Source organism: Herpailurus yagouaroundi, unplaced genomic scaffold, assembly GCF_014898765.1.
Source record: "Herpailurus yagouaroundi ecotype Mexico unplaced genomic scaffold, PumYag 29, whole genome shotgun sequence".
Lineage (NCBI taxonomy): Eukaryota > Metazoa > Chordata > Mammalia > Carnivora > Felidae > Herpailurus > Herpailurus yagouaroundi.
This window is the reverse complement of record NW_024412377.1, coordinates 60,126,241-60,145,401: the sequence shown is the minus strand read 5'-3', so window position 1 is coordinate 60,145,401 and position 19,161 is coordinate 60,126,241. Positions and strand designations below refer to the sequence as shown.

The 19,161-nt window shown below is 41.6% G+C and overlaps 1 protein-coding gene across 1 annotated transcript in view; it reads right to left on the bottom strand.

Annotated features, from left to right (window-relative positions):
• The window catches only part of DOCK2 (dedicator of cytokinesis 2), a 418,809-nt gene that overhangs the window by 364,885 nt on the left and 34,763 nt on the right, over positions 1-19,161 (bottom strand). Inside the window, exons 6-8 of the mRNA XM_040444509.1 lie at positions 18,456-18,604; positions 5,816-5,951; positions 3,385-3,539 (exon numbers count right to left, since the gene is read on the bottom strand). Coding sequence (XP_040300443.1) covers positions 3,385-3,539; positions 5,816-5,951; positions 18,456-18,604 — 440 coding nt within the window. The remainder of the gene's footprint in view (positions 1-3,384; positions 3,540-5,815; positions 5,952-18,455; positions 18,605-19,161) is intronic.

Genomic DNA, 19,161 nt, shown 5'->3' with positions numbered 1-19,161 from the left:
GTAGGTCACCCAAGGATTTTGACTTGATCCTAAAAGTAATGGATACTCCCTGAAGGGTTTTAGGAGGGGCAGTCACACAATTCTGACGTATGATCATTTACCATCTTACATCTTCTAGCAACCATACCCACCCTGTGGGGTACATACTAGTCAGTCCAGCCACACTGGGAAAATTAGGAGAAACTTAGTAGTTTGATAAGTTGAGTCATAAGGTTTGCCATGCCATACAGGAGTATATATAGTTAGTGTTAAATAAATGCCCATTATCTTGAATTAGGATAAAAACAAAGCAAAGCTCAAAAACCAAATCATCCTAAAAAAGAATATTAAGAATTTAACAAAGTTAAGGGAAGTCCCTTGTTTTCAGAGATTTGTTCTCTCTGATGTCTTGTTACTCTCTCTCTACTCACCTCTAGAAGACTGATGAGAGTAGTCTAAGCAAGGTCAAGGGGGAAATGGCACTGATAACAAAATGAACACAGCTCTAGATTAACCACTGGTTAAAATTCAATCAAGTTAAATGTAGTTTTTCTTTTTTCTTCCTCCCTTCCTTCCTTCTTTCCTTCCTCCCTCCCTTCCTCTCTTTCTTTCTTTCTTTCTTCCCTTAGTAAGTTCTAAATATTTCAGTGGAATTTTCAGCAAACTAACCAAGAAGCCTCCAAGGTTCCATGCAAATAATAATAATAATAATAATAATAATAATAATAATAATTGTTATTATTTCCCATTGGTTATCTCCAGAATGTCACAGTGAAATACCTGGGTATTTCCCAGGACCTTTGATCACATGTAGCATGACCAACAGAGAACCAGCCCGTTAGGTCTAAACATCAGGCACTAGCAATTTTCTTCTAGGGGAAATACAATAAATAAGAAAAGCAACTTAGAGGGCTGAGCTGGCCCTATCCATCCATGCCCAGCAAGACCTGGGTGGTAAGACCAAAGGCCTACCTGGCACCGAGCCAGGTAAGATCTATTGCACATGACAGTCTCCTCCAAGGAAGGGGAGGACCATCCCAACTCCTCCTCAAGATTTTTTTTTTTTTTTGAAATTAGCCTTGCCACTGGCTTGATGTCTAAGATGCTTCTTTTTTTGTCCTATAAAAATTTACCTTAGATTTCCCAAACTTCTTTTTAAGCATCCACTGGAATCGGACCATGATTTATCCCAAAATTGAAAGCTCTGTCTCAGCCAAATTGTTCCCAGTTCACATTTGGGCCACACTGAGAATGCCCTAACTTGTCTTTGGTTCATTTATGTCAACCTGCTTGGTAAGAGGGGAGAAGATTGATTTCTTAGGGAAAAAACAGCTGTCCAGAGTCAGAATGACATAGGGAGTGCTTTCAAGTTCCCCTGCCCCTTTCTTGTATCATGCCTCTTCTCATCTTTCTTTGTTTTCTACTTCTCTCTCTCTCATTTTTTTTCTTTTGGTTTTTGCCCTTTTTGTTCCCTCTCTTCCTCATCTCTCAGTTTCCTGAGGGCTTCCCTGTATATCTGGCACTCTCAGAGACATCACTCAGGCATGCCCCATTGAGCATATCATCCTGTACGGCACATCAGGGAACAGAGCTGCCTTGTCACTGATCCATTGCCTCCTTCTACAGAGCTGGCTCAGGTTATCCATCACTTAGATAGGCCGCAGGCCAGGCACCCTTGCCAATTCGAATATAAGGAAACATGTTTTCTGAGAGGCAGGAAGGGTCCTCTGAGTACTTTCAGGATCTTTGTCACAGGCACCTTGGAAAAAGCTGACAGGGAATGGCAAGGGGCCTATGACACACAGACCATTTCAAGGTGGGTTCTGAGGGAAAAGGACACTCACTTCCAGTGTTCACTGAGGCCCACCAGGTGAATTAGGCTGACTCTTTAATGTTAGGGATTTAGATCTGCTATAAAGCGTAGCTTTCTACCATGACAATGCTGACACTCTGATGAGAACCATTCAGGATATTTGATACAACTCTTTCCTTGGTGACATACTAAAGTGGGAACTAGCTTGTCTTTGGAGTTAGATAGATAGACGTGAGTAGAAATCTCAGTTCCACCATTAATACATATGTACGACTTTGGACTAGTCACTTGACCTCCCCAAGCCTCATTTCCTCACCCAAATGACATGGGGTAAAGGGAATTAAATTATATAATGTACAGACCTCAGTTCATTCTCCTTAGATGAACAGTCCCTCCATGTTTCACAAATGTCTCCAGAAAAGCCATTACTTTCTAAAGTACTCCTCTTCACTAGGCATTGTACATGGTCTCATTTAATCAAAACAACCAAGCTAGAGAGGCACCACTTTCTCCATAAAGGCAGACGAATTATGCTCCAGCTTTCTTCCAATATGTTAACTGGGCCTTCAAATATGGGACTATGTATTGGCCCAAAACCCCAATGGAGGAGACCAGCACGGTCACCACCTGGAAGGATGGTCTAAACCACAAGCAGGGGCCAGGGGCCTAGTAGTGGGGGCTGGAGGTATACCAGAGTCTCCTCCCTGGAGATTCTCAAAGGTCTGTTCACTTCGTCAAGCTGAGGCACCCAAGGGTTCCCTTACTTTCTCTGTTCTCGAGAGCAACCAGTTAAAGTAGTAATAATAATAGCCACAGCCTCTTGGAGCACCACGTGCCAGGCTCTGTGCTTCTCACTGATGTCTGAAAGAAATGACCCTGTGAGGTTGGCGCTCACATTTTGCAAATGGGCAACTCAGGGCTAGGAAAGATGAACAATTTGCCTGAGGTTAAGAAAGAGTAAATGGTGGGGCCAGGATGTGAACTCCGGCAGATCTCAGAGCCCACATTCTTAACCTGGTACCGCCCTCACCACTCATTTCTTAACTCTGGTTGTGTTTTATTTTGTTTTTGTTTGTTTTATTTTGTTCTGTTTTTATTTTTTACTTAAGTTTTTTTTTTTTTAAATTTTAATTCCAGTTAGTTAGCACACAGTGTTACAATAGTTTCAGGTACACAATCTAGTGGTTCAATGCTTCCATACATCACCCTGTGCTCATCACAAGTGCCCTCCTCAATCCCCATCACCTATTTCACCCATCCCCCTATCCATCTCCTATTTTAAAAGTATGAATTTTAATCTACCCAATGCCACCTGTATGAATCTCATTACCTCTGGTTGTTTTCCAGAATCACAAACCTATTTACAAAACCCTGCTGTGTAACCATAACCGCACTATGGGAAAAATTTGGTGGTAATATTTCCACCTGACTGGTACATCCTATAAAAAGTTATTTCCACATTTTCAGGCTCAGTTTCTCTTCCAGGTGGGAATTTCTCCACAAGTGATGGCGGAAATAAAAAGGATGTTCTGTGCTCTGCTAACTCCAACCTCCCATATACACAGAAGTCAGGCAATACTGAACACACCTACCTTATGACAGTTTGCTTGTTGGGGTCATAGAGAGACATGAAAAGCTCAGCATCTTCCCCAATTCTGCACACAAAGTTTCTCACAAAGACATAGAGGCTGTGGGTGGGGGATGAGGAGATCCGGGAATACATTCCATAATCTGGCTGGTCTTTTGACTGAGAGGTGGCAGGAAAAAAGGAGGAAGGTAGAGAAAATTAGCCCAGCACCACTGAGGACGCAAGCCTGAAGATTTCTGCATTATAACCAGGTCTACAACCAAAAGCTTCTATAATCTGAGCCAAGTCACTTTGACTCTCTTGGCCTTGATTTTCTCATTTTGGGAAATAGTACTATTTGCCCAGCCTTCATCATAAAATTAGTGTCATAAAAATCACAAATTACTTTTTCAAAAAATGCTTAAATGGTCTTCATTGAAACTAAAAACTTCTGCTATTTGAAAGATGCATTTAAGAAAATGAAAAGGGGAGGCACAGACTGGGAAAATATATTTGCAAAAACATATATCTGGTAGAGAATTTGCATTTAGAATATACAAATATACAATCATATTTAGAATACACAAATAATTCTTACAACTCAACGATGAGAAAATCAACCCAATTAAAATGGGCAAAACATCTGAACAGACATTTCACACACACAAAAAAAATTACAAATGGCCATGGCCAGTAGGCACATAAAGAGATGCTCAACTTCACTAGTTATTCAGGAAAATTCAAATTAAAACCACGATGAGATACCATCACACAAGCACTAGAATGGCAGCACCAAGTGTTGAAAGGATGCAGAGCTACTGGAACTCTCTCATATACTACTGATGGGGATGCAAAATTGTACGCCCCTTCTGGAAACAAGTATGGCACAATCTTTATAAGTGGAACATACACGTATCATAGGATCCAGCAATCCTACTGTCAGGTATTACTCGAAAAGAATGAAAATGTATGTTCAAACATGTGTTTGCAAATGTTCATAGCAGTACTAGTTAAAATACCCCCCAAGTGGAAACAACCCACTGTCCAAAATGGACAACTGGTCAATGGCATGGCAACTCAGCAATAAAAAGGGAAAAATAATATATACCACAACACAAACCTCAAAATCACCATTCAGAGTAAAGCAAGTCAAACACAAAAACCAAGGGGCACCTGGGTGGCTCAGTCGGTTAAGCATCCGACTTCGGCTCAGGTCATGATCTCACAGTGTGTGAGTTTGAGACCCGCATCGGGCTCTATGCTGACAGCTCAGAGCCTGGAGCCTGTTTCGGATTCTGTGTCTCCCTCTCTCTCTGCCCCTCCCCTGCTCATGCTCTGTCTCTCTCTGTCTCAAAAATAAATAGACGTTAAAATTTTTTTTTTTAATTCAAACACAAAAACCATACGATTTCATTTATATGAAACTACAGAAAAGGCAAAAGTGTAGTCACAAAAAAACAAATTAGGGACTGCCTGCAGCTGGAGACTGGGAAAAGGAGTCAACTGTAAGGGGACTCAAAGAAACTTTCAATGTGATGCAACTGTTGAGATCTTGATCGTGGTGGAGTTCACCCAGCACTGTATTTTAGCCAGATTCAGTAGACTACAGTTTATAATGAATTGATTTCATTCTGTGAAAATTATCTCAATAGAGCTAAAAATAAACCTTCTTTCAAATAATACACAGTGGATAAAATGATTTTTTAATCATAAATCAGAGTATGTTAACCTTGAAAAATAAAATTACGTTTCCTTGAAATCTTTTGTCAGTTTTCTACCACACTTGGAATAACAAATCTTAACTCTTCTCCATAATGCCTTGGGCCTTGTGAGATCTGGCTACTGCTCCCTATGTCTCCAAATCATTGCCTACCCTCTCCCATGGCTCAGCATGCACCATCAACACTGGCCTTTCTACTCCTTGAAATTTCAGAACACAGTCCTACCTCAGGACCTTTTCACTTACTGTTCCCTATACATAGAACACTTTGTCCTTAGATCTTCCCAGGCCTGGTGACTTCACATCATTCAAGTGTCAACTCAGATGTCTTCTCTGAGAGATGCCTTTCTTGATGGTACATTTTTAAAATAGCTCTTGATGCACTATGATTCACAGAACCCTAGCTTATTGTCTTTTAGAGACTTATCACCATCTGTAACTAATTTGTTTGTTTGTTTACTTTGTATTGCCTTTTTTCTTTTCTCCTCTCTGGAATATAAAAGCTCCATGAGAACAGGAAACTTGCCTGGCATTAAACTACCTGTGGGATGGATGCAGAATGAATTACAGTCCCAAGTACCAAAACAATAAAATGCAGATGGCTATTGATCATCTCAGGTCATAGGACAGATGCCTCCTTGAATAATATACACTCTAGTTAATTAGTCTATTATTTTAAGTTTATGATATGCTAAATAATGCCTCACTTGGCTAAAGGCTATTTTACAAAGCTCACCAATTCTTCCTTGATGCGCTCTGTGATTTTATCAGTCGCCTCCTCATGTGCATGGAACAAGCTGATGACGCTGGTATTATCAGGGTCCAAGATATTTCCATCATCATCTCTGACAATCAGATCAAGCTCAAGAATTCTGCAAAGCAAAATCCATAAGTGAGGATAAATCCGTAAGACTTTACGATGTTGTTGGGAGGTTTATACCAGAAAATTTGCCTGGTATCTGAAGATTGCAGACTTTCACAGAACAGCTCTACACCAACAACCTTGCACACGGCTTGTGAGCCATACTGGGACAGTTCATCCTCTTTGGGTAGTACTGTGGCAGTGTGTATTAAATTTTCCTAAAGTGTATCTTTCCTGCGATATTAAATCTAGAGAAACATCCACATTTGAACAAGAATGTGTGTTACAGCATTGCTTACATCAGCAAAGTGATGAACAAACCAAAAGGTCTGTCAAAGGGAGAATGGCGAGGGAGGAGGGGCCAACATGGCGAAGAAGTAGGGGGATCCGAAATTCCCTCGTCTCAAACAAAGCAGGGTTGAAACCAAAGGACTTTGGGTTCAGGAGGCAAAGGGCTTGGGAGGCAAAAAGCCAATTGCTTCCAGGGACCCACTGGCACAATCCGATGGGCCATAGGTGCGTGATTGAGAACCCGAGAGAAAACGAATGGAGGGGAAGGATCCCCTTCTGCGGAGAGACAGAGGGAAGAAAGAGGCTGGGGAAGCATAGGACTGTATCTGGACAAGAGAAAAACCAGACAGGGATGGAGAAAGATCCAATCTCTAACTGAGGGGCTTTCTCTGGTCTGGGGCTGGCTGCCCGGATCACGCACCTTGGGGGGAGGGGAGCCAGCCCCAGGCTCCGTGGCTAGGTCAGGGGCGCAATCTGCAGTGGAAGACAGCGATCCCCTCCCCGGAGTGCTGTGGGACAGGACAAAACCTGCCTGCGCCCACCAGCCAGGAACCACTTATCGGGTGGTGCAGAGGTGCTTCCCCAGTACCAGGGCGCGTGGAGCGAGAGTTTGAATCCCAGACAAGCGCCAGGCACAGGAGTCAGCGAAGCAACACAAACCACCTCATTTGCGCCTGCGGCACAGTGAGGACAGGTCGAACAGAGTGGTTTGGGACACCCGATCTGTGGTGGAGAGACTGGGGTGTCGCCATTTTTCTCCCCATCACGAACAAGGCGGGCTTCAGGGAAAGGAGAGCAGGCCCACAGTGGAGGCGGGACCCGCCTACGCCTAGCCACGCCCCTCTGCGCCGAAGGTACGCGAGAGGTTGACGCTGAGGAACCAGACGGCCCCGCCTCCAGACCAGCACTGTTGGATTGCCTGGCTTGATTCTTGGGACAGTTCTTATTATACAGATATATTCTTCCTTTTCTCCTTCTTATTTCTTCCCTCTAGTCTGGTTACTCTGGTTGTTGGTTTGTTTAAGCAGACATATTTAATCCATTATCTTGATACATGTTCTATACCTCCTTCTTTATTTTCCTTACTCTCTCCCTGGATTAAGCTGTATAGTTTCTCTGTCTGGTCAATTTTCTTTTCTTTTTCCCCTGCCTCCTTAACTTATTTTCCTTTCTCTCTCTCTGGATTAAGCCAGTAGGTTCTCTGGTCAATTTTCTTTTCTTTTTCCCCCCGCCTCCTTCTTTATTTTACTTTCTCTCTCTCTGGATTAAACCATATAGTTTCTCTGTCTGGACAACTTTCTTTTCTTTTCTTTTTCCCTGCCTCCTTCTTTATTTTCCTTTCTCTTTCTCAGGATTAAGCTGTATAGTTTCTTTTTCTGGTCAATGTTTATTTTTTTCTTTTTCCCTGCCCCTGTCATTTCTCTCTTTGTATGGGATAAGGTCTCTTCCATCAGCACTGCCTCCACCCTGTTATTTACTTGTAGCTGGTGCTTCTGGTTTTGTTTGTTTGTTTGTGTGTTTGCATGTTTGTTTTCTGTTTGTTTTTCTTCATTTTCCTTTCCAGGGCTACTTCAACAAACAAATCAAAACACACCTGGTGGAGGGTATAAAACATCACTACTAGTAGGGACATAAAGTACAAAAGTCACAACAACAGAGAGCAAGTAACACTTTCCAAAAAACACCTCCTGAAGGGCCAGGCCCTGGTATATGGTATATGACCCCTCTTTAATATAGCAGTGCTGGCAGGTACAGGGCACATAACAAGTTTTTCAAACACATAATGGACAGAAAACTAGCCACAATGACAAAAGGGAAGAATTCTCCTTAAAAAAAAAAAATCCATGAAGAAATGACAGCTAAAGAATTGCTCAAAACAGATATAAACAATTTAACTGAACAAGAATTTAGAATAATAGTCATAAGATTAATTGCTGGACTTGAAAAAAGCATAGAAGACATTAGAGAATATATTGCTGCAGAGATCAAGGAACTAAAAAGTAGTCATGATGACTTTAAAAATGCTGTAAATGTCGGGGCGCCTGGGTGGCTCAGTCGGTTGAGTGTCCAACTTCAGCTGAGGTCATGATCTCATGGTTCGTGAGTTTGAGCCCCATGTCGGGCTGTGCTGACAGCTCAGAGCCTGGAGCCTGCTTCAGATATTGTGTCTCCTTCTCTCTCTGCCTCATCCCTGCTTGCACTCTGTCTCTCTCTATCTCTCAAAAGTAAATAAATGTTTTAAAAAATAAAATAAAAATGTTGTAATGAGGTGCAAAATAAACTAGAGGCAGTGACAGGGAGGATTGAGAGGTGGAGGGGAGAATGGGTGAAATAGAAGATAAAATTATGGAAAAAGATAAAGCTGATAAAAAGAGATAAAAAACATTCTGGATTAAGAGGGGAGAATTAGAGAACTAAGTGATCAATGAAATGGAACAATATCCATATCATAGCAGTTCCAAAAGAAGAAAATAGAGAGAAAGGGGCTGAAGGTGTACTTGAACAAAGCTTAGCTGAGAAACTCCCCGATTTGGGGAAGGAAACAGACATTGAAATCCAGTAGGCATAGAGAAGTCCCTTAAACATAACTTCAATCAATCTTCTGCATGACATGTCATAGTGAAACAAAATACAAATATAGAGAATTCTGAAAGCAGCTAGAGATAAATGGGCCTTAACCTACAAGGGTAGACACATAAGGGTAGTAGCAGACCTATCTGCTGAAACTTGGCAGGCCAGAAAGGAGTGGCAGGAAATTTTCAATGTGCTGAATAGGAAAAATATGCAGCCAAGAATCCTTTATCCAGCAAGTCTGTCATTCAGAATACAAGGAAAGATAAAGGTTTCCCCAAACAAAAACTGAAGGATTTAATCACCACTAAACTAGTCCTACAAGAGATCCTCAGAGGGGGGGGCTCTGTAAGTGTAATGTTGCAAAGACCACAAAGGACCAGAGACAACACTATAAGCATGAAACCTACAGATAACACAATGACTCTAAACCCATATCTTTCAAAAATAATATTGAATGTAAATGGCTAAATGCTTCAATCAAAAGACATAGGGTATCAGAATGGATAAAACAAAACAAAACAAAACAGGACCCATCTATTTGCTGTCTACAAGAGATGTATTTTAGACCTGAGGACAGGTCTTTAGATTGAAAGTGAGGGGATGGAGAACCATCTCTGCTACTGGAAGTCAAAAGAAAGCTGAAATAGCCATACTTATATTAGACAAACTAGGTTTTAAACTAAAGGCTGTAACAAGAGATTAAGAAGGGCATTATATAATAATTATGGGGTCTACCCATCCAGAAGAGCTAACAATTATGCAGCAAATTCAGGAGCACCCAAATATATAAAACAATTAATTACAAACATAAGCAATCTTATTGGTAATAATGTGATAATTGCAGGGGATCTTAATACTCCATTTACAACAATGGACAGATCATCTAGACAGAAAATCAATACAGAAACAATGGCCCTGAATGATACATTGGGCCAGATGGACTTGACAGATATAATCAGAACGTTTCATCTTAAAGAAGCAGAATACACATTCTTCTCAAGTGCACATGGAACATTCTTCAAGATAGATCACATACTGGATCACAAAACAGTCCTTAATAAATATAAAAGAATTGAGATCATACCATGCACACTTTCAGATCACAATGCTATGAAAGTTGAAATCAACCACAGGGAAAAGTTTGGAAAACCTCCAAATGCATGGAGGTTAAAGAATATCCTACTAAAGAATGAATGGGTCAACCAGGCAATGAAAGAAGAAATTAAAATATATATATGGAAACAAATGAAAATGAAAACACGGCAATCCAAATGCTTTAGGATGTAGCAAAGGCAGTCCTAAGAAGAAAATACATTGCAATCCAGGCCTATCTCAAGAAACAAGAAAAATCCCAAATACAAAATCTAACAGCACACCTAAAGGAAATAGAAGCAGAACAACAAAGAAACCCCAAACCCAACAGAAGAAGACAAACAATAAAGATTGGAACATAAATAAACAATATAGGATCCAAACAACAACAACAAAAACAGTAGAACAATCAATGAAACAAAGAGTTGGTTTTTTGAGGGGCACCTGGGTGGCTCAGTCGGTTAAGTGTCCGACTTCGGTTCAGGTCATGATCTCGAGGTCCGTGGGTTCGAGCTCCGCATCGGGCTCTGTGCTGATGGCTCAGAGCCTGGAGCCTGTTTCAGATTCTGTGTCTCCCTCTTTCTCTGACCCTCCCCTGTTCATGCTCTGTCTCTCTCTATCTCAAAAATAAAAAAATAAAAAAATAAAAAAAATTTAAAAAAAAGAGTTGGTTTTTTGAGAAAATAAACAAAATTGATAAACTAGCCAGACTTTTCAAAAAGAAAAGAGAGAGGACCCAAACAGATAAAATCATGAATGCAAATGGATTTATCACAACCAATCCCTCAGAAATACAAGCAATTATCAGAGAATACTATGAAAAATTATATGCCAACAAACTGGACAACCTGGGAGAAATGGACAAATTCCTAGACACCCACACACCAAAAAAACTCAAACAGGAAGAAACTGAAAATTTGAACAGACCCATTACTCTTGAAGAAATTGAATTAGTTATCAAAAATCTCCCAACAAATAAGAGTCCTGGACCAGATGGCTTCCCTGGGGAATTCTACCAATATGTAAAGCTGTTCCAAAAAATAGTACTGGAAGGGAAACATCTGGACTCATTCTATGAAGCCAGCATTACCTTAATTCCCAAACCAGACAGAGACTCCACAAAAAAAGGAGAACTACAGTCCAATATCCCTGATGAACATGGACGCAAAATTTCTCAAGAATATACTAGCAAATCAAATTCAACAGCATATAAAAATAATTATTCACCATGATCAAGTGGGATTCATTCCTGGGCTGCAGGACTGGTTCAATATTCACAAATCAATCAGTGTGATACATCACATTAATAAAAGAAAGGGTAAGAACCATATGATCCCGTCATATGCAGGATGCAGATGCAGAAAAAGCATTTGACAAAATACAGCATCCTTTCTTTATAAAAACCCTCAAGAAAGTTGGGATAGAAGGAATAAACTTAAGCATCATAAAAGCCATGTATGAAAAGCCCACAGCTAATATCATCCTCAATGGAGAAAACTGAGAGCTTTCCCCCTGAGATCAAGAACACGACAGGGATGTGTACTCTCACCACTGTTGTTCAACATTCTGTTAGAAAGTCCTAGCATCAGCAATCAGACAACAAACTGAAATAAAAGGCATCAAAATTGGCAAAGAAGAATTCACTTTCACTTTTCGCAGACGACATGATACTCTACATGGAAAACCCAAAAGAATCCACCAAAAGACTCCTAGAGCTGACACATGAATTCAGTAAAGTCAAAGGGTACAAAAATCTATGTACAGAAATTGGTTGTGTTTTTATACAACAATAATGAAGCAACAGAAAGAGAAATAAAGAAACTGATCCCATTCACGATTGCACCAAGAATCATAAGATACCTAGGAATAAACCAAACCAAAGATGTAAAAGATCTGTGTGATGAAAACTATAGACACCTTAATGAAGGAAATTGAAGAAGACACAAAGAAATGAAAAAAAAAAATTCCATTCTCATGGATTGGAAGAATAAATATTGTTAAAATGTCAATACTACCCAAAGCAATCTACATATTCAATGCAATCCAATCAAAATTGTACTGGCATTCTTCTTGAAGCTAGAAGAAACAATTCTACAATTTGTATGGAACCACAAAAGACCCCAAATAGCCAAAGTAATATTGAAGAAGAAAACCAAAGCAGGAGGCATCACAATCCCAGACTTTAGCCTCTACTACAAAGCTGTAATCATCAAGACAGTATGGTATTTGCACAAAAACAGACACATAGACCAATGGAATAGAGAACCCATAATTGGACCCACAAATGTATGGTCAACTAATCTTTGACAAAGCAGGAAAGAGCACCCAATGGAAAGAAAAGACAGTCTCTTTAGCAAATGGTGCTGGGAGAACTAGACAGCAACATGCAGAAGAATGAAACTGGACCACTTTCTTACAGCATACACATAAACTCAAAATGGATGAAAGACCTAAATGTGGCACAGGAAACTATCAAAACCCTAGAGGATAGAGCAGGAAAAAACCTCTTTGACTTCAGCCACAGCAATTTCTTGCTCAACACATCTCCAAAGGCAAGGGAATTAGAAGCAAAAAGAACTATTGGGACCTCATCAAGATAAAAAGCATCTGCACCACAAAGGAAACAATCAATAAAACTAAAAGGCAACCCACAGAGTGGGAAAAGATATTTGCAAATGACATATCGGATAAAGAGCTAGTATCCAAAATCTATAAAGAACTTATTAAACTCCACACCCGAAAAACAAATAATCCAGTGAAGAAATGGGCAAAAGACAAGAATAGACGTTTTTCCAAAGAAGACATCCACATGGCCAACAGGCACATGAAAAGATGCTCAATGTCACTTATCATCAGGGAAATACAAATCAAAGGCACACTGAGATACCACCTCACACCAGTCAGAGTGGCTAAAATGAACAAATCAGGAAACCACAGATGCTGGCGAGGATGTGGAGAAACGGGAACCCTCTTGCACTGTTGGTGGGAATGCAAACTGGTGCAGTCACTCTGGAAAACGTGTGGAGGTTCCTCAAAAAATTAAAAATAGATCTATCTATGACCCAGCAATAGCACTACTAGGAATTTACCCAAGGGATACAGTTGTGCTGATGCATAGGGGCATCTATACCCCAATGTTTATATCAGCACTTTCAACAACAGCCAAATAATGGAAAGAGCCTAAATGTCCACCAACTGATGAATGGATAAAGAAGATGTGGTTTATATATTCAATGGAATACTACTTGGCAATGAGAATGAGTGAAATCATGCCATTTGTAGCAATATGGATAGAACTGGAAGGTACTATGCTGAGTGAAATAAGTCAGTCAGAGAAGGACAGATACCATATGTTTTCACTCATATGTGGAACTTGAGAAACATCACAGAAGACCATGGGGGTGGAGGGGTGGGAGGGAAGAAATCGTTACAAACAGAGAGGGAAGGAGGCAAACCACAAGAGACTCCTGAATACTGAGAACAAACTGGGTGGATGGGGGTGGGGGAGAGGGGAAAGTGGGGGATGGGCATTGGGGAGGGCACTTGTTGGGATGAGCACTGGGTGTTGTATGGAAGCCAATTTGACAATAAATTATATTTTTTAAAAAATAGGGAAAATGGCTAAATAAACTGTGACCTATAATGCAATTCCATGTGCATGGCTTAAAAAATAGGGTATAGTTTTAATATGTTTAATGATACAGCTCAGTGAGAAAAAATAAAGTATGGGGGCACCTGGGTGTCTCAGTTGGTTAAGTACCCAAGTCTTGATTTCATCTCAGGTCATGATCTCATGGTCGTGGGTTCAAACTGACAGCATGGAGCCTGCGTCGGATTCTGTCTCCCACTCTCTCTATCCCTCCTCCGCGCCCTCTCTCTCTGTCCCCTGATCATGCTCTTTCTTGCTCTTTCTCAAAATAAATAAACATTAAAAAGCTAAAGTATGGAAAAATGCATATGATATGTTTACGTAAACAAGTAAGTCAAGCCAGATATATTACCTGGATACATGCACATCAGTAAAAAGCAAAGAGAGAAAGGACTGGACAAAAAGCAGCAAACTACCAATACTACTAACAAGGACACCTGTGAGAAGTAGGACCTTGGGTGGAGGGGTCTAAGGAAACATGTGCCTTATCTTTGTTTTATAATATAATATATTATAATGTAATGTAATGTAACATAATGCAAACATAGCAGAAAAGGTATTTCTATGTTATCTATTCAACAACATTTTGAACATAGCTGTTGGGGGGGGGAATCTCAGATATACTGCTCATTACCCAGAGCTTGCTCATTAACTCTTTGACTTCCAGGCCACAAGGTTTCCCCTGCTTGGTATTGATTTGTTGCAACAGCATCTGCCATTCTGATTGGCATCAGTGATACTAGTAACAGCAAATGCACAGCATTTGCGGTAAGCTCACGTATGTTGAATATTTTACGTATGCTAATGCACTTAACGCTTACAAAAACCTTATGAGGCATATATACTGTTAACATACCCATTTTACAGATGAAGAAAAGACCAAAGAAATAGGGGCTAATTAATTTGCCCAAAGTCACATAGCTAGTTAAAAAGTAATATGGCATCCTGGTCTGACTCTTAACCTCTATGGTATACTTTCTAAATAGGAGGTGCTTAGGCGTGGTACTGGATTAGGGGACAAGGGTAGGTTTGCAGAGGCCTTGATGTGAGGCTGCTTTTGCACTTGATGTTGAGATGGAGGGCCTCAGCTGTCTATACAAAGAGAGCTGGTGGAGACTCTGAGAAGGCCAACAGGAGTCCTGCTTAGGCACCACTACTGCGTTCCATATTCTGCAAGGGCAGCAAAGACAAGTGAAGGAGACGACGTTTTCATCTCTTATTTGAGAACTGGACTGAGAAGCACATCTCTCATCTCATCCAAATGCAAACAGAAGGGAGCCAAGGTTCACCCATTTGTCCACATTCATTAGGAGATTAACTTCCAACTAGATATGACTCATAACGTTGCACAGCCATGCTGCCGAACAGGCGATGCTACGGGGGTATAAATGCTTTCAACTAATGCTGAGCAGAGACTCGCGTGACCTCAGAAAAGATGGAGCATAGCCAATACATAATTTAATGCCAAGATCTCTCTAGTTCTTTCTCTTCAAAATTTATCAAAGTGGATTCGGTTCTAAAATGTATGAATAAAACATTCTCTGGGTCCAGCTATCTTGGGATTTGGAGGAGTCATTTGAGGATTCCTCACTTCTTGGAGACCAGGAAGCTTGCCCATTACCAGTCTCGTGTGGAATTTTAGCAGCTTTAGTAGTCACAGGCCGGGCTGTCAGGATTCCCACAACCCAGGGTCAGGAGAGGCTGTCTCCCAAATGAACAGCAGACCATTTGCTTTGGAGAAATGAGCATTTTAGCAGTTTCTTCTCAGAGGTAGCCCCACACTGCTCTCTTCTGTTCGAGAAAGTGATAAAATGAACTGAAAACAAAGGCAGGGGAAGAAGCTCCCACTGCATGCATTTTCCAAAAACAAAAAAATTTTAATGGTAATGAAAACAGAAGTGGCTCCTTATGTGGCTCCAGATCGTCTGGACAAATCCAAACTTCTTTACTTGGCACTTAGGCCCTCAAGTTTCCAGCCCCTGTCTGCCTTCCCCTCCATGCTCTCGTTCTCTGAGTTCCTCCCATTCTCTCTCTCTCTCTCTTTCTCCTTCTCAATTTTTGTCCTAATCATCCCCACTAGTTTTGTTACATTAGGGCAGATGCTAGCCACCTGCCTGTCTCCTCCCCGCCCCCAACCCCCACCTTCTGGTCCATGCTTCCTGCTCTCATGAAATGCATGAATTCCTACTCAAGAGTCTGTTCACTTCTCTCTCTCCCATATTAATCCACAGTCCTTGGAGGCAACAGAATGCAGTAGTCAAGCACTTGAATTCTAAAGCCAACCTACTTGGTTCAAATTTCAGTCATCTGGGGAAAAATGACCTAATCACTCTTTGAGCCTAAGTTTCCTCATCTGAGAAACAGAGATGATAATAGCACCTACCTACCTCATAGAGTTGTCATGGAACCTAACCGAGTTAATGCATGAAAAGTGCTTAAAACAGCGCCTGGCAGGCTCTTAGCAAGTTATTGTTGGTTCTCACTGCTTGCTTTTTGTTGTCCATATAGTGGCTGTTTTTTGTAAATGTTTTTTGTAAATGCTAGGCCTCGAGGCCTAGCATGTGCTCAAAAAGTTTGATGTCTGAATGAAGGAACAAAGAAGAGAAACAGGCTGATTCTGGTCAGTCCTCCATCACTTAATTCCTGGCTCAACAGCCTGAGGATGATGTACCTCACCACAGCTCCTGATACTCTGCCCAGAGGTCTGCCCTTTTGGCTTTCAGGAAGCCACCCACCCCATATCAGAGCTCTGACCTCCCAAGACACCAGGCCAGTGTTAATTGAAGGTGTCCAAATCTCCCTCCCTGCCAGCTGAAGACATCAGGAAAGGGAGGCAAGAATCATGGGCCACCCCCCAGCTCAGGGCCTCAGTCTCCAAGGATGCCTCTCACTTCCCCAAAGGGAACTGAAACTGAAAGCTCAGGGTTGGTTGAGGCAATGCTGCAGAGACACAACTGAAGGGGGCAGGCACCCTCCTCCTCTTTCTCCTCTCACCAACATTCATGTATTCATCCAGCCATCATTCACTGAGTGCCTCCTGTGTGCAGACCCTGTTCCCGCCACAAGAGATGAATTAAATGGTCACTGTATTAGAGAGTGCCCATCACAGCAGGGGAGACAAGCCAGTAAAGAGGTGATTACTCTTGGGGTGCTAAGGGCCTACAAGAGCACCTAACCCAGCCAGGGGTGGGGAGGGGACAATCAGAGAAGGCTTCCTATGGGTGGTGACCATTTCTTCCATCCTTGGCCCCTTTTCTTAGGAAGCCTGTGAAGAAACATCTGAAGGTCACAGATGCCATTATTGCAAAGCAGCAAAACTCCCTCACTTCTCACACTCTCAGCTGCTACTGTACTCAGCTAAAGATGTCACCGCACTAACGGTGGCAGCAGCTGTGTGGCAAACTCTTCCTGTCGCTCTGGGATGATGTGCATTATAAGCAGATTTGGTCACACTTGCCAGCTGCCAGCAGGGGAACCGGCAGAGGGACCATGCTTCTGGGATGGGAAGCAGGTGTAAGCTGGACCCACTGACTTTCCTAGTGCATACGGATCTTCTTCCTCAGTGCATATGACAAAAGCAAGAAAGACTGGCTGCTAAGAAATTTTCTTCTTACTCCCATTGAATAGACTCTTTCTACTTCCCCCTCGGATGTAAGTCCCAGCCTTCTGACCCATTTCACAATCCTCTAAACATGCCATGCTCTCTCACACACTACTGCCTTCCTTTTTTTTAGCCTACTTAACACTTCTTTATTTTTCAAAATTCCCCTCAGGGTTACCTCCTTCAGGAAGCCTCCTTTGACTTCCTTCTCCATGGCGAATTAAGAGTACTCTTGCTTGGTAAGCCATCAAACTTAACACAATACATAACAATAGTTTACTTGTAGCTTCCTCCTAACCAGACTGGTCTCTTAGCAGACAGGAACTTTGACATCTACAGCCTCAACAGCTGGCAAGATATCAGGCCAATCATAAGCATTCAATACATGTTTGTTGTTGGGATGAATAAACAAACAAGTAGGATTTGGAGGGCATCCAAATGCCGGGAGAGGGGGTGAAGATTTACAGTTCTCCAATGCTAACCAGGTACCATAGTGGAGAGGCCCATGGACTCTGGAGCCAGACTGCTTGGTTCTAAATTCTGGTTCTGCCATTACTAGCTATGTGATTCTGGACAAATTACTTGACCTCTTTAAAGGCCTTCGTTTCTTCATCTGAAAAAAAAAAAAAAAGTGCGGATAATAAAACTGCATGCCCCATAGGGCTGTTATAAGAATTAAATAAGACAATAAATGTAAAACACTTAGCATCAAGTCTGGTGCATAACAACTCAGATTAAATGTTACTTTATAATATTATTATCACTACTATTATTATTAGTGGGTTGTCCTGCCTCAAAAAATTGTTTCATGTTCTCCTTAACTTCAGAACATCTAAATTCCATCCCTGCTTCTTCCCTTTTGAGGAAACACTTTTGTGACTATGCATAGGAGTTAGCTGATGGCATGTGGGGTGGATAATTTAGGATGGGGGAAGGGACATTTAAATCTCACACTGGGATTTAAGGGAGAGTTTTGTTAAGTGCAGGAATAAAATGACAACTAAGCCAAAAGTGAACCAGCATGACTGTGTTCCCCAGCCCCTCGGAAGTAGGTTAAATGAGTGTCCTAAATCTCTCAGCCCAGTAATAACCCCTGTAAAAGCAAGCCCTCCCTCCACTTGCATGTCCCCAGATCCCACCCGGGTGATAAGAAAGGCACACAAGCATGGCATTGGTAACAGCCTTCTCTCAAATAGAAAGTGGCAAACTTGTATCTAAAAATGAAACCAAGCTTCTCTGTAGGGAGACAGGAAAGAAGGGGGGTGGGTAAGAGAAAAGAGCATCTTTGCAGAGGAAAGAGAGGTTACTTGTTGCCATAGTCTATTTTGGATGTGACTTTCTGCTTCAGTTCCTTCAACTCGTCCTTAGGCAGAGTTCCTGAGAGGAGCTGGGACCGCCACTCCATCAGGTCGTACATCATGGCTTGCACCTGCAGGAACCGATCCTTTTTGCTGGCCTACGAGAAAAAACAATGCACAGTCACCTGCACCGAGGGTGTGTGTGGGTATCTATGTGGCAAACTGTGCCAAAGTCAGACATGTTCAGGGGCCATGACTTGAGTATCTCTCCTGGCCCCTACCCAGCTACAAAGGGGGATTAGGTGGTAGTCTCAGTCATCCACAAAGTTCCTCCCCCTGGGCCCCAGGGATTTCCAGAAATGAAACTAATAATCCCAATCACTTCTTGGTTAAAGAATGGGTGATTTCTGACTCTTATCAGAAAAGATACTTGTTGAGCAGCAATGCCATGAATATCTGCTGTAATGCAGGTCCCAGTGCTCAGGACATTTAAGGCTGGAAACTAGGGCCATTTTTCTGGTGATAGAGGCCTATTTCTAGGGCAGCAGTCCCCCAAGTGTGACATGTGCACAACCTGTGGGACACAACAGCTTTTGGTGATAGAAAGACACAATGTTAAATAACATGGATGCATATGGTGATTTTCTTCCATTCTTCCTCCATGGTAATGTTATCTTTAACCCCTCTCTCACATTTGTCCATTTTTTTTTTTTTT